Source organism: Manis pentadactyla, chromosome 17 (genome assembly GCF_030020395.1).
Source record: "Manis pentadactyla isolate mManPen7 chromosome 17, mManPen7.hap1, whole genome shotgun sequence".
Classification (NCBI taxonomy): Eukaryota; Metazoa; Chordata; class Mammalia; order Pholidota; family Manidae; genus Manis; species Manis pentadactyla.
Window position 1 is genome coordinate 31,388,200 of NC_080035.1, and position 16,487 is coordinate 31,404,686.

The 16,487-nt window shown below is 32.9% G+C and overlaps 1 protein-coding gene across 1 annotated transcript in view; it reads right to left on the bottom strand.

The window, feature by feature from the left end:
• Positions 1–16,487, bottom strand: part of KLHL1 (kelch like family member 1) — a 361,767-nt gene that overhangs the window by 60,837 nt on the left and 284,443 nt on the right. Inside the window, exon 7 of the mRNA XM_036893901.2 lies at positions 8,436–8,660. Within this exon, the coding sequence (XP_036749796.2) occupies positions 8,436–8,660 (225 nt within the window). The remainder of the gene's footprint in view (positions 1–8,435; positions 8,661–16,487) is intronic.

Sequence of the window (16,487 nt, forward strand, 5' to 3'; positions counted from 1 at the left end):
AAAAATACAATGGAGGGAATGAATAATAGATTGCTTCAAGTAGAGGAGACAATCAGTGAGATGGAAATTAAAGAACAGGAAAACAACAAAGCTGAGGAACAGAGAAAAATGAAACCCTAGAATTGAGAGGATTCTAAGAGAGCTGTGTGGTAATTCCAAATGACATAATATTCACATAATAGTGGTACCAGGAGAGGAGAGAGACAAAGAGGTGGAAAGTATCTTTAAAGAAATAATTGCTGAAAACCTCACCAGTCTGGGAAGAAATACACACCCAGGTCCTGGAAGCTCATTGAGCCCCTAACAAAAGTAACCCAGGAAGACAACAACAAGATACATAGTAATTAAAATTACAGATTAATGATAAAGAGAGACTATATAAATCAGCCAGAAAGGAAAAAAAAATACTTATAATGGAAATCCCATCATATAATAAGCATATTTCTAAGCAGAAACTTTACAGGCCAGAAAGAAATGGCACAAAATATTTAATGTACTGAAACAGAAGGACTTTCAACCAAGAATACTCTACCAAGCAAGATTATCATTCAAAACTGAAGGAGAGATTAAAAATTTCCCAGACAAATGAAGGTTGAAGGAATTCACCACCACTGAACTGGCATTACAAGATATGTTAAAGCTACTGCTGTAAACAGAAATTTTCTTAAGCATAAACAGCTTTCACCAGGGAAAATAAACCCATAGTAAATGTAGTAGAGCAATTACTAATCGAGCAAATATAAAATTAAAACAAAACAAAACACAAGTAATAAAACCAACTATTTACAAAATCAGTCAAGGGGTAAACAAAAAAAATGCAGATTATGACATCTAATACATAAGTGTGGAGGAGGAAGAAGAGAAAAAAGAAATATTTTTAGATTGTGTTTGAAATAGAGCTATCATCAACTTAATACAGACTGTTACATAGTCAGGGAACTATCCATGAACATTATAGTAACCAGAAACCTAAAGCCTATAATATATACACAAAAAAATTAAGAAAAAAGAAATCCAATCACAAAACTAAAAAAAACCATTAAAAAACAATGGAAGAGTATAAGAGAGAAAGAAAAGAACAGAGAGGAACTGCAAAAACAACTAGAAAACAATGACGTGGCACATGGGCACAAGGCAGTGGGGCACTTGGCAGTGGAGTGGTGTGTGCACAGTGGTGAGGCAGTGGGTACATACCTATCAATAATTACCTTAAATGTAAATGGACTGAATATACCAATCAAAAAACATGGTGGCAGAAGGGATAATGAAACAGGATCCATATATATGCTATCTACAAGAGGTTCACTTCAGACTTAAAGATATACACAGATTGAAAGTGAAGGGATGGAGAAAAATATTTTATGCAAATAATAGGAAGAAAAAAGCAGGTGTAGCAGTACTTAGATAAAATAGACTTCAAACAAAAAAAGTAAGAAAGGACAAAGAAAGTCATAATTATAAAGGGATTGGCCCAACAACAGGATATAACAATTATAAACATCTGTGCACCCAATGCAACAGCACCTATACATGCAAAACAAATGCAGAATTAAAAGGGGAAATAGACTGTAACTCATTTGTATATGGGGACTTTGACATACCACTTACATCAATGGACATATCAAAAGAGAAAACAACCAAGGAAAGAGAAGCCCTGAACAACACATTAGATCAGATGGACTTAAAAGATATCTACTGAACATACCACACAGAAGCAGCATCGCACACATTTTTCTCAGCTGTTCATGGAATGTTCTCCAGAATATATCACACACTAGGCCTCAAAACCAGCCTTAATAAATTCAAAAAGATTATAATTGTATCAAGCAATTTCTCAGACCAGAATATGAAACTAGAAATAAATTACATGAAGAGAAAAAAAATAAACCTATAAACACATGGAGGCTAAACAACATGCTTTTAAATAGTCAATGCATCAATGAACAAATCAAAGAAGAAATCAAGCGATACACGGAGACAAATGAAAACAAAAATACAAGAGCCCAAAATTTGTGGGACACCACAAAAGAGGTTCTAAGGAGTTACATGGCAACTCAAGCCAACTGTAAGAAATAAGAACAATCCCAAATAAGCAGTCTTAACTCACAATTAAGGAAACTAGAAAATGAAGAACAGATGAAACCCAAAGTTAGTATAACAAGGGGTATAATACAGATCAGAACAATAATAAATAAAATAGAAATGAATAAAACAATAGAAAAAAATCAATGAAACCAAGAACTGGTTCTTTGAGAAGATAAACAAATAGATAAAACCCTAACAAGACTTATCAAGAAAAAAAGAAAGAGAACACAAATAAAATCAGAAACAATAAAGGAACAGTCACAATGGATAACACAGAAATGAAAATTATTGGAGAATTCTATGAAAAATTATATGCTAATAAATTAGATAACCTTGAAGAAATGGAAAAATTCTTAGAAAAGTAAAACTTTTCAAGACTGACCTAGGAACAAGCAGAAAATCTGAACAGACCAACTTCCAGTAACAATATTGAATTGGTAATCAAAAACTCCCAGCAAGAGAAAGTCCAAAACCAGATGGGTTCACAGCTGAATTCTACCAAACATTTAAAGAGCTAAAACCAATCCTTCGTAAGATACTCCAAAAGGTGGAAGAGGAGAGACTACTTCTAAATTCATTCTTTGAGACCAGCATCACTGTAATACCAAAACCAGACAAAGAAACAGCAAAAAAATGAAAATTGTATACCAATAACCCTGATAAATAGAGATGCAAAAATCCACAACAGAGTATTACCAAACCAAATTAAAAACCATATGACCCAGTACTTCCACTCTTAGGAATTTACCCAAAGAAAACAAATATCTGATTCAAAAAGATATATTTGAAACCCCTGTGTTTATTGTCAGATTATTTACAATAGCCAAGATACGGAGCAACCAAAGTGTCCATCAATTGATGAATGGATAAAGAAGAAGTGGTATGTATACACAATGGAATATTATTCAGCCATAAAGAAGAAAGAAAATCCTGCTCTTTGTGACAACATGGATGGCCATAGAGGATATTATGCTAAGTGAAATAAGCCAGGTAGAGAAAGACAAGTACGGTATGATTTCACTTATTTGTGGAATCTAAAAACAAAACAAAACAAAACAAAATGAACAAAATAGCAGTAGACTTGTATACTAAGAAGTGACTGGTGGAAATTGATAGTGGTGATACTGAAAGGGTTGGGGTAAAGTGATGGGGAAGGAGTAGGGGATAAAAGGTTATGAAAATTCTCAATCTTAATATAAGTTGGTCACAGGGATGGTAGTACAGCATGGAGAACATAGACAATGATTCTGTAACATCTTCCTATGTTGGCAGAGAGTAACTGCCCTAAGTGGGGCTAAGGATTTAATAATTTAGGGAACTGTTGACCACTATGTTGTATACTTGAAACCAGTATAAGATTGTATATCAACTACACTTCAATAAAAGAAAACTTGAGGTGTATCAGAATCACCTGAGGTACTCGTAACACGGAAATATGTGGGGTCCCTTCCCAGACCCACTGAGTCAAATCCCTATGGGTGGGGCAGAGGCATCTGATGTTTAAATAAGTTTCCCAGATGATTCTAACACATACAGAAATTTCAGAATCACTGAGGTCTATGAATGGTAGATGGGTTTTTTTAGGTATTTTAATTCTCAGATTCATAGATTTATTTAGGGCCTCACAGGATGTTTGGGAATGGCTAAATTATAATGTACGAATTTCAAAACACTATCTTATCTAAATTTACGAATTGGCAATTGGCAACACCTGTGATATGACCTATCATAATGAAACTGATATCATCTCATTTTTCCTGTTGAAAGATAGTTTTTTAATGATAATAGTTAGCACTCTGTTTTGTGTGTGTTGAATAGTTTTCACTTGGCATGTGAAAAATGACAGTTCTATTTCCTGTAACCATTATTAACAAAATTTCAAGCAGTATAAAACACATTTTTTTTTAATTTAAAAAATAAAAATATGTTGGGAATCGATAGTGATGATAGCTGCACAACTGCATGAATATACTCAAAAGTACTTGATTCTACACTTTAAAACTTCATTTAATGGTATGTAAATTTACCTCAATTGGACACTAAACAAACAAAAAACAATGAAAATACCCCGTACCATATAATTAACATAGAACATGATGTCTGGCATATAGAAAATCCATAATAAGCAGTAGCTATGACTACTCTTTATCAATTTCTCCTAAGATGACTTAATTGCAAAATGTGTATTGTAGTAATGTCTTTTTCAATTTTGTACAATATATAATGTGGTTCAAAAAGTCATGATATATAGAATTATGTGCTTCAAAGACATAAATGCCAAAATAAAAACAGTATTCTGAGAGAACTGTGGTCTTAATTAGTTTAATTTTCTAACAGATTCATTGCTCCCTGACAGCAGTGATTTAACATGCATTAATTTTCCTACACTATTTTATACAGCAGAAGGGGCTGTCATCATTTTCTGATAACTATGAAACATTTTTGACCACACAATCATCTTTAATAACTAAAGAACTCAAGTGACTTTCTCATAAAATAATGTAAGGATTTTCTCTCTTTTCTTGTACAAATCAAGGGGGAAAATAGCTATACAGGTCAAACGTGTTCTAGGCTTTTATTATATGTTTTTAAAATTTTACATCAGACCCTAGCTCCTTGTCATTTTAAGGTATGTTATGGGATTGCATAGTCAGTTTTGCAACCCCTTTGCATATCACAAAGCAGATGCACATTAACTATGTGGCAAATAAAATGGGATATTATAATTTCTGAATAAATAGAAAGCTAGCACAAATGGATGTTGGTGTACACCCAAACCCAATCCTAGAGCTTATACCAAAGGGAGAGTCATGGTGTATGTTTGAAAACCTAACATAAAAACTGTAAAAAGACAATTAGAGATGCAGAAATTGTTTGTCATCCTGAGTGAGACAGAAATTAATGGCACTGTCTTAGGGGAAAATCTTGGATTTAAATCTGATTTGTGCTTTTTTCACACTGCTGGGCATTGTAACAGAAGTACCCAAGAGCTTTCCTTGTTGGTTGGATAACATCAGGATGTCAGCAGAGACCAGTTTGGATGAGCACCTGTTAGCAGAAGCAAACTGACTTGCTGGTTCAGAAGATTTCCTTCCCATCCCAGCTCCCAACCCTACAATTAGGGCCTCACAGATAAAAAGTAAAGGCTCAAGAATATTTATGCGTAAACGAAGGTGAATAGATGTGTCTGTTAGGGCTACATGAATAACAGCAGATAGGGTGGGCAAAACCAGCCTGGAGGGTATGGGTTCCATGGCCAGGTGTATTTCCCTACTCACTCCTGAATGTTTTAGTAGGACACCAAGATTGGCATATGCCTTAGCCTTCATGCAATCAGCCAAAGTTCTCTGATGTCCCTATATGAGTGCACAGTTGTTGGATATTACATATTCTAGTGGTTATAACTACTGTTAAATAGAATTAGTAGAGAAGAAGAAGGAAAGTAGGGGGAAAGGAGGAAGAGGAAGAAGAGGAAAATTAGGAAGAGGAAGAAGAAGAGGAAAAATAGAAAGAGGAGCAGCAGAGAAGGAAGATGAGAAAAAACGATGATTAGCAGGAGAAAGAAAGAAGAGTAAGATAAGAGTTAAAAGAGGAGCTGGAGCAAGAGGAGGAAGATGATCACATGTAATGAAAAAGAATTAAAGAGGTAAATAGGGATTTGAAATAGGTGTAACAAATAGCTTCATAGAGATAAGACACAACATTAACACAACTGAGAAGAAGAAAGCAATTATAATGAATTACCAAGTAGGGATAGTGAGAATGTAAAAAAAATATTAATTGAAATTAAGACATCAATGCATGGGATAAAAATCATAATGCACACAGATTAAGAACAATTTAGAGAGCTGGATATTAAAATTATCCATCAGGAAGACATACAAGAAAACATAAAATTAACTTTAAAAGATATAATGGATTAAATAAGAAGTATCAACATCTATGTGCTAGAAGTCAAAGGAAGAGAGAAGAAGGTAAATCAAAAACTGATAGATACATTCTATCAAAGAATCTTAGACATAAGATGTTTATTGCTTTTGAGTATGGACATGTAATGCTGCACTTCCCGAGACTAAACTAGTCATAAAAAATGTGACTGGTCATGAAGGAAGCACTCGGCTGTATCAGAGAACATACATGTGTCTTGTGTTCCTATCAGTCTGGCTTCAACTGATTGAATCTTGCACTGACATCCAAGTCAAAAGCACTTTTCTATGTACTAGGCAATGCAAGCAACCTGTGAGGCACTTTGAGATGAGAACTGTGCCCATAAATAATACCCTATGCTATGATTCTGCTTACTAACTCAATCAGATTAGATCTTGGAGAGTATTGTAGGTAGAGGATTTTTTTTAATTAAAAAAACAAAAAAATGCAGTAATAACGATCAAAAAGCAAAATACACAAGAAGCCAATGGCATGAGATATACAGGAGAGGTGATCCACATGATAACAGAAGTGAAACAGAACAAAACCCACAAAACCAGGAATCTTAGGTATGGAAATAGTAGACTACTAAAGTTGTGATTAGGTCACTAAAACTTGTGGGAAATGTTGCATTATATTTCAAATGTCTGTGATACTTGACTCACATAATTTTCTACTTAGCCTTAGTTCCGCTTGTGCCATTAGATTGAACTCTGTAACAAATAAGAAAAACTAAAAAAAAATTCACCAAAATTACCATCATGCTCAGCACCGGTGCTGAACAGGTAAGCCACCTGTGTAGTAGGATTTGAGGCAAACTATCACCTCAGAAACTTTAAACACCTGAAATTATACCACTTTAGGTATATTCTTGTAATTTTTAGCTATGTTCTCTTATGCAAATATCCCACATAACTGAGCTTTAGCATACATCAATAGAAAGGAATGATTGAATTATCCGAAACAAAAAAGGAGAAAGAGACATTAAATTCCAAAAAGTCCAGTCCAGAGAGTTTATTCTTTATATTTAGCTAACTAGCTAATAAATATATAGGTCGTTCACTAGCTAGCTAATAAAAGCAGCATATAGTGCTTTTACATGGACAAGAAAGCAAAAAATCTTTCAGTGTATTTAAGAAAATAATGTAAGAAACCTTTTATGTTCATGAGTATTACCTAGAAAAAATCATTTGCAGTTCATGTTTTCCATATTATAATTGGGTTCTATGTGATTTAAAGAATTTATATAGTTTTATTTAAAATGTAGGATTTTAGAACTTGAAAAGTTTATCAGACATGTATTAGTATCCCTTAATCTTAGTAATGAGCAAACTGAACAAAAGGGAGGTAAAGTGCAAGATCAAAACATTTTTTAGTTCAGAGCTATTTTTTAAATTATATTTTTACTTAGATTGATGACAGAGTAGATAGTGCTAGAGACTTTGAAGTTGAATTATCATTAATATTTGTTTCTGAAATGCTCTGTAGTTCTGCTTGCCTATGAGTATCAAAATCAGCAGATTTACAATTAAACCCTGGTATCTCTTCGAAGTGTATATTCTAAACATATGAAAGGCAATTGACTATCTGGAATATTTCAGTTTTTCAAACAAAGTAATTTGTACTGTTCCTTACAAGATACAAAGTACAAATTCAGAAAATGTTAGCCTTTATTAATTTCCTCCTTTTTCAAATATTTGTATAGGACTTTACAATCTATAATGTTTCATATTCATTATCATATTCCTTATCATCATTAGATTTTATCTACTTAATAACCTTAAATTGGTGGCAAATCAGGAAGCCAAGGTTCATAGTTTAAGTGCTGGCTCCAAATCATGCCAACATTGAATGGTAGATTCAAGACTCACTTGCAGATCTTCTAAATCCAAATATAGTTCTTCTCATTTCCAGGTTACTCCGTAGGAGAGATCAATAGACTCCTATTGTATTGACGCCTGGTTCCAGCTGATGTGTCACTCTTTCTCTAAGCCTATATTACCTTCCCCCATTTCAAGGTGGAATCAATTAAATGCCAAGATATAGACTTGTCTATCCAGTAATGTGGGAGTGAGCCACCTTAATTTAAGTTTTACTCAGTTCACAGTAACTATTTCTTCCTCTGGGTTGCATTACTTGGGCCAATCCATGATAGTTGTGTTCTTTTTTTTAATTTTGCATACTGTATGAATATCAGATCATGAAAACTTTGATAACAGCTTGAGGTCTATTCATTTTTAACAACTCTCATAACAGTTTAATGCACATTGGTCAACAGGAAAATGTCAATAACTTAAAAAAATATGCTTCAAGTAAGTCCACAATTTACCTAAAATTAATGATAATTGATGGCAGTAATAATACACTTTCACAGTCAATAAAAATGTTTCTAAAAATAATATTAATAATGTAAGAGATCTTACCTAGACCATGTCTATGTGTTGACATTGGTGGTAAGACAGTCCATGTCTTGGTTTTGGGATTGTAACATTCAACAGTGTTCAATGTCTTTAAGCCATCTCGACCTCCAATTACAAAGAGTTTGTCATCAATAACAGCCACACCAAACTGCAATCTCCTGCCGTTCATCATCCCTGCCTGGATCCACAAATTTGTTCTGAGGTCATATTTCTCTATGGTTGTAGCTCCTGATAAAATATAAAATCAAATAGTCACCATTTACTATTAATCCAACATTTAAATTGCTCAAGGCTGTGGACAAATAAGGATGTGAACACACTCTTGTTGCATTCATTATTCTTAAAACCTGGCAGATAAATGAAGGGAGGAATAATTTGACTACTTTATTTTCTCTTCTTGGCAGACACTAATAATCAAAATAGACACAAATGTTCAGCTTGTTTGAATTACATAATGGTCTCATGCTAAACTGTCAGTTCATAGATTCATTGTTGAGTAGGACACGGTTCTAGCAGTAGATTTTACAACTTCTTCTATGTTCGCCATAATAAAAGTGTAACATAATTCTAGCCTGAAAAACTTATTAAAGCCCTTTTAAATAACTAAGCTACATATATTATCTATATAATTCTGGAAGTGAAGTTAATTTAGTGAACTCTCTACCATGTTGATCTTAAAATTTGACTTAACGCCTTAAATAACAAAGGATTTAAAAAGTCTAAGATTTGTAAACAAATGTCAGCTATGCTTTTTTTAACCTTCTTTTTAAAACATGCATCTGGGAAAAGCTTAATAAGATTTAAAAACGTAAAATGATCTTTTCACCAATCACATTATAATCTCTTATAAAAAGCCTATCTTTCCCCAAAACTTTTTACATATAAACTTGAGAAATGCAATAAATATGACTAGTAAAATAGAAATTGAAAAAATAAATAAGGTGCATTTCTGACATATTTTTAAATGAATTCAGTTAACTATTTCACTTGTAAAACATCTGCCTCAAACAAGTTCACAAATATTTATACAATAAAATACCAACTAACACTGATTTTGCTTCAGTGTTTGTTCTTAATGTTAGACTCACAACCATCATTGTTTTTTCTTCAATGATTAAATATCCTTACAACGTGAGTCAACATTTTTGTGTACTTTCACTTATGCACTAAGGGTGTATTTTACTAGTAATGTGATCAAGAGTTGCAAGCTAGGGAAAACGTTCCTCAAAGGACTCATTTACTCTTTAGAGTCTAACCAGCAATGAACTAAACAAATATAAATAACCTGGCAGGAGGTTTTTTTCTAGTTGAAGTAAAAATGATATAATTTATGTTAGATTTTTATTCAAATGTAACAAAGCAGTAGTGATATAAATACTGAGTTAGATGCATTAAATCTGTTTTTGTGTTATTGAAAATAAAAGCTAATTTCCACACAGCTAAACATGGAGTATTACAAAATTATTATTTTTAGAATAATTTTTTAGAATTGTATGCAAAAATACTATTTTTAGAATTGTATGTAAAAGTCATTTGATACTGTTTAGTAACAAGACATATTATTTAAACAAATGTGCTTATTTTATGCTTTAGTAAACTTATATTTTATATTGAATGTTTTATTTAACTATGTACACATAGACATTCCAAGATGAACTAAATTGTTTAATTTCAAGGTCATCAGAATTCTCAAAGCTTGATAGCATTGTGATTCCACTAATGTCTTACTAAAGATCATTACATGCAAATACCTCTTGTTTATGACTCTTTACAAATGATGGCAGAAGAAATCTAGTCCAAATCCTGATTGAACTGATTTCATGAGACCCATGGACCTTTGCAGAGAATTTGAGGTCCACTCATCCTTCTAAGAGGAAATAGTTGGAAATGTGTGAAATGAATGTTTTCTGAGCAACCTAACATGTTATTCAAAGGGCAACCATAAGGATTTGATTTGAGTTTCAAAATCTCATCCAAAATAGCTACATGTATCTTAAATCTCAACACATTACAGGATTTTTTACTTTTACATCAATCTTCAAAGGTGACTTAAACATTTTATCCTAAAGCTGGTACTTCAGAAATAGGAGTGCATTGTTGTATTCATTTTTGGAATTATAAACTGTGTTAATTTCCTGTGGCTGTTGTGAAGAATTATCTCAAATTTAGTGGATTAAAAAGCACAAATCTGTTCTTTTACAGTCTTGGAGGTCCACAGTTTGAAATAGGTCTTACTGTGCCAGAGTCAAGGTATTGGTAGAGCTTCCTTTCAGGGGGTTTTAAGGTATATGTGGTTTTCTTGTCTTTCCTTCTTCTACAGGCCACCCACACTCATGACCTTTTCTTCCATTTTGAAAGGCAAAACACTGCATCTTGCTGCCATGATCCTTGGGACTACATTGGGCTCACCCAGATTTAATCTGAGTTAATGTAGAATAATCTGATTTAATGTAGAATAATCTGTTTTAATTTAGCTAATTAGAAACCTTAATTCCCTTCACAATCTTAACACTTCCCCACCTTGCTATGTAAACTAACAAACATAGATTCTTGGGATTAGGATGTAGACATCTTCGGAGGGCCATTCTCCATATCCCAGAAGCCAAGGCCTATTTTTAATCCACTCTTCAAATTTTTCTTAGCTTCAAAAAGTTTAGTAATATAAAACAAATAAGGGTCTCTTGATTTGTAGATTTTACCTGTAGTAGCCAATGTGATTGAAAATTTTATTATTCAGTCAACATGTAATATAGTTTATGTTTTAATAACAAAGTTAAGAATATGCTTCCTATTTTTCTAATGAAAGTTATTAACATAATGTTCTTTAAGAATTTTTTTCACCATTATACTTCACTTACTATATAAACTCCTTGATTCTAATATTATTATTTTTTAATTTACCAATCTGTTTGTGAGTCCTGTTGTTTTCCTTTGCTTCTAATAGCATATGTATCCCCTTAGTGATTTCCTGAGTCAGAAGAAGGATAAAGCTATCCTCTCTGAATTGTTACCTTGCTTTGTTCCCTTAAATAAGGGCAATATTTGCCATTGCATAATTTAAAAACAGGAAGTGAATAAAAGGACACTTAAATGTGTAAAAGAGATTTAAATGTGTTAGTACATTTAATTTTATAAGGACTTTATGAGATAGATATAATTATTATGCCAATTTTACATAAAAGAAGTTAAATCAAGTAATGCCTTAATAATTTTCTCAGTGTCTCCCAGATAATAGCTGGTGGATCCACAGCATTAACCTGGCTTGGAAAAACACTTATCTTTATCACCTCATCCTAGTTGAGTTAATTGAAATTGATATATATGTGTATAAGAATCTTATAAACTTCCTGAGACTTAATGACCTATATCCTAGAACCTGTGAATATGCTGAGACATCACTCCATTGATTGTTATGCTATCTGTCACAGCTGAACTTAATATAGGGAGATGATCTGGGTGGCCCTAGTCACATGACCCTTGAAAATGAAGAGATTTCTCCAGCTGGTGGTAGGAAGAGAAGTCAGGGAGTTATGAGGCAAGACTGAGCAAGACTGGCTTGCTGGTTTGAAGATGGAAGGGACCATAGGAGAAGGAACACTGGTGGCTTCTAAGACCCCAGAGTGTTCCTAACCTAACGGCCAGCAAGGAAACAGTCCCTCTTTTACAACCACAGGAAATAAATTCTCTCAACAGTCTGAGTGATCTCAGAAGATGGCCTCCAGCCCCAGGGGACGACACAGACTAGCCATCACCTTGATTTCAGCCTTTTGAGATCTTAGCAGAGAATCCAGGCATGTCATTGTGGATAAAATGAGAGTTCCTGTGGCCAGGATTCTCACCTGGCCCTGGCTGACTAGCTCACTGCACAACTGTGGGCAATACATGGCTGTTGACTATATGAAGAGCTCACCCCTTGCTCTATGCACAACACGGTGGCAGGGCTGCAAGGCTGCAGGAGAGCAGAACAGAGGCTGGTGTGGTGGCAGTGCCGAGGACAGAGGCCCACAGGATGGCTGTGTGGGACGACTGTGCAGAGAGGTCCAGTGGACAGCTGTGTGGACAGAGGGGCCCAGAGGCAGAGACCGGCTTGCTACATGCAGACTTGCTCTGAGTGAATGGGATTCTAGTGACTGACTTGCCACCTGGAAATAAAGTTGGGTATAACCTTTTTTACTCCAAGAACATTTTGCTGTCAATTTTTTTGGCCACATTGAATCTATAGCAAACTTGCCCGGGGCTGAAACCCATTGGCAAGACAGCCATCCTAGACCCCTGACCTACAGAACTATTATCTAGAAGATGACAGTTGTTGGTTTGTTACTGCAGCAGTGCAGTATAGTTTAATTTGCATTTTAAATATTTTCATAGTATTTATTTTCCAAGTTCAATAACATAACTAGAAGGTATTACATAAAATACATATATAAAAGTATTTTTCTTGTGACAAAACAAAAAGCAGACTCCTTTCTCAAAATATAAGACTGAGAAAAGTGCTCAAGATGTTATCAAAGTGTGGTTCTGTCTCTTTGGAGTTGTTCATTCATATGATCAAATATGATTATTTTGGAAGGAATGACAGAAAGTAATACTAGTACATTCTATTTTGGCACTACAGATGGCAAGACATTCAGTATCTATAATTCAAATATTTAGTAGTCTTATTTATCTTGAACATGGCAATAGCATAAAATGATAAAAATTTTTGGAAGTGAGAAAATAGATGTCACAAAAATCTCCTATAAAGAAAATAAAACTCTTTTATTCATCTCAACAGAAAGGCTCTCAGGTCTTCTCACAAAGCTTTTTTAGTACAGTTTTAATGCAATGTTAACAAGCTCAGTTACTTGACTTCTGAGACATTTTATATACCCACAAATTAGAATGATGGGAGAGTTGAAAGCAAAAATATCTGACAGCGAACTGAAAAAAAATATTGTTTGAACTCAGTAGAACAATAATTTACAGCTACTAAATGAAAAAACAAATAGGTTATATAATGCCAAAAGAGGATGTGGGCCCAACACTGATGGTGATCTTGATGCCAACAAACCATTAGGAAAAGGTGAAATTATGTTAGAGGTATTTTCTTTTAAAAAGCAGTAAATATTGAGAAACATTTTGGAAAAATTTAACTTTTAAAAAGAATATCATTTTAAAGAACAACTAATTTCTTGAATTTTTTCATACAGTAAGTTTCACATTGACTTCCATGTATCTATGAAGTTATGAAAAATATAACTTTGGGATAACATTCTTACACTTATATAAAAGGTATCACAGGGAAAAATTTTTTTAAGCACAAATAGAAGTCATTATTTTTAGGTAATTTGTTATATTTTATAAGGACAACATTGTAAATGCTTCATAATCATCAAAATAATTTCATATGTGCCAAATAAACAACCAACAAAATTCTACATCTCTCTTGGATATAAAAATAAAAAATTTGTAAAATGTCAATAGACTTATATTTAGCTATATAAAGAGAGATAAATGTAAAATATCATTAACTTTTAATAGCGGATTTTGAAATAGATATGTAAATCCCAACAATCCAGCATTGTTTTGTTTAAACCTATTTCACTCAAATAAGGAAATACAAAAGGATGCCAACCTAAGGGAAACAACTGTATGGAACATAATTTTAAGTATTTTTATTTTAGTAATATTAACAGTTACTAGTAATTAGATAGCTGACCTTAACTGAAAAATATTACATTTAAAATCTCAGGAAAAAATAAAAGATTTCTAGAAGTTGGCAAATCAGATAAAATACAAAAATCAATACAATTTCTTTACAAAAATTAACATCACCTGACCTTACAAACACCAGAAGAACCTATTTAAAAATAGTAACACTAAAAGTAAATTAACTGAAATTAAAATCAGCAAATTAGGTGCCAATTCTAAGATAAGGGAAAAAATTACAACTCTATTGAAAGATCTTAATTTAAGTGAATGGAAAGGATTATACTAAGTTTGAGTGAGGTGACTTATTGCAGAAATGGTATTATTATACAATCATAATTAAAATAATAATGGTGTTTGTACAAGGTATTTATTAAATTATACTTGCATGTCTCTGGAAATTCAAATGCAAAATATTAGGAAATACATTTTTAAAACCATTCTCTAATGCTGAGTCGTAAGGAAAATATGGCTTATCAGATATTAAAAAGTATTTTATAGCTATAATTTTTTTTAAAGAAGTGTTTTATGATGAAGGAAAACAGCTATATTCATGAATCTGAAAAGAAATCTAGAAATATCCCAGTATGTATGAGTATTTGAGTATTAGTACAATAAAAGTGATTATCCCAATCAATGGAAAAACATTTTATTATTCAAAAAGTAGTGCTGCGACAGCTAGTTGTCCTTCAGAGACAAATAAATACTCTTGGATCTTGCCTTACTCTGTATACCAGAATTCACTTTAGCTGAACCAATGACTAAAACATAGCACACAAAGCTCACTAAGTGTTTGGTTCTCTTCTCAGGGCTCCACATACATTAATAGAGACAGGGAGATCTTAAGAAAAATTCCCTAGGTCACACTCTACTAAAACCTTAATCATCCCTAGAAGATGACAAAATAGGTCATTCATTTTTACTTCTAGGTAGGGCCTAAGATCAAAGGTTCACAAGAGAAAGCCAAAAGACCTGGACATTATAAAGTAAATATTAATACAAATATGTATACACACACACACACACATATGCACATATGATCACCAACCTTTGAAATATAAAATAGTTACATAAAAAATACACAGTAAAGAAACAAAAACAAAAGACTGAGAACATTAGCAAAAAAACTTTTTATAAGGGTGAACTTTCTCGATATATTAAAAGCTATTATACATCAAGAAGTAAATTAGAAACATTAAAATAGAAATACACTAATGACATTAGCAGGGGATTGGTAAAGTGATATGAATAACATGTAAACATGGGAAAATTTACTTAAGCTCTCCTAATTAAATAATCTTATTAGATTTACAATAGATTTAGAAAATGTATAATTTTGATGTTGGCACCAAACCAGCTGGTTCATTAAATCAATGCAAATACTTGGGAGGTATGGAGCATGTGTGTATGTGTGCACATAGTAAAATACATAGTAAATTTAGGAAATGGGAGGAATTGAGTTTTTTTATTTGTACCTTCCTATTTTAAATATTTTACTATAAATATGTCTTAGTTCTATTATTAAATTACTGATTCATTATTTTTAAAATAATGCAACTTTTGGTGTTGCTAATCATGCCATGGGAAAGAGACTTTTAAAAAAGAAGAGCCAAAGCTTGTAGTTAGTGTTTCTATCATTATTACTTAGATATCTTTTTTATAGCAAATAATAAATAATATTAAGTAGAATTTGTCTAGCCTTTGTTGAAAATGTGGACACCAGTGAATCAAAGGAAAAATGGCTCTTGTGACAATTGGGTTCTAGTTTCAGTATTACTGACTGTGTGACAGAATATAAGTCATTGAAATGTCTTTTCATAAGTGTAGTAGAATAACAGAGGCCTCATTGATCTCCACCTAAACTATGAACTCTTGCAGAATATCCACCCTTACAAAGATGTATTAACTGAAGGCTCAACATGATCTACAGATGTTTACTCATTTCAAAGTAAAGGCTTGTATCAGCACCATATTAGGTGAAAGTGTACTGACTGATACTTATCTCTAAAGCTTTTACTTCTCATTCTCTGTGAGTCTATCATAGAAGTAATTTAAAGTAGCCCTGAGTAGTCTCTTATTCTTTGCCAAAGATGAGCCACATGTTGGAGGCTTAAGATCTTGGTTGTATGGAACACATGTGTAAACACACACAGACTTACTCCCCTGTGGGCCAAAAGGACATGTACTATTTTACTGTATGTTCACAGGAAGACTGATCAACAAGAAAATACCTTGTAAGCAATTTATAATTATGGTGGGCATTTTATCATAACACACTAATATATTATTCATTGAAAGACCTACAGAATGTAGTGATGTGGCCTAAATCTCATAACTATTAAAAGATAAAATAAAGTTTTTATTGCA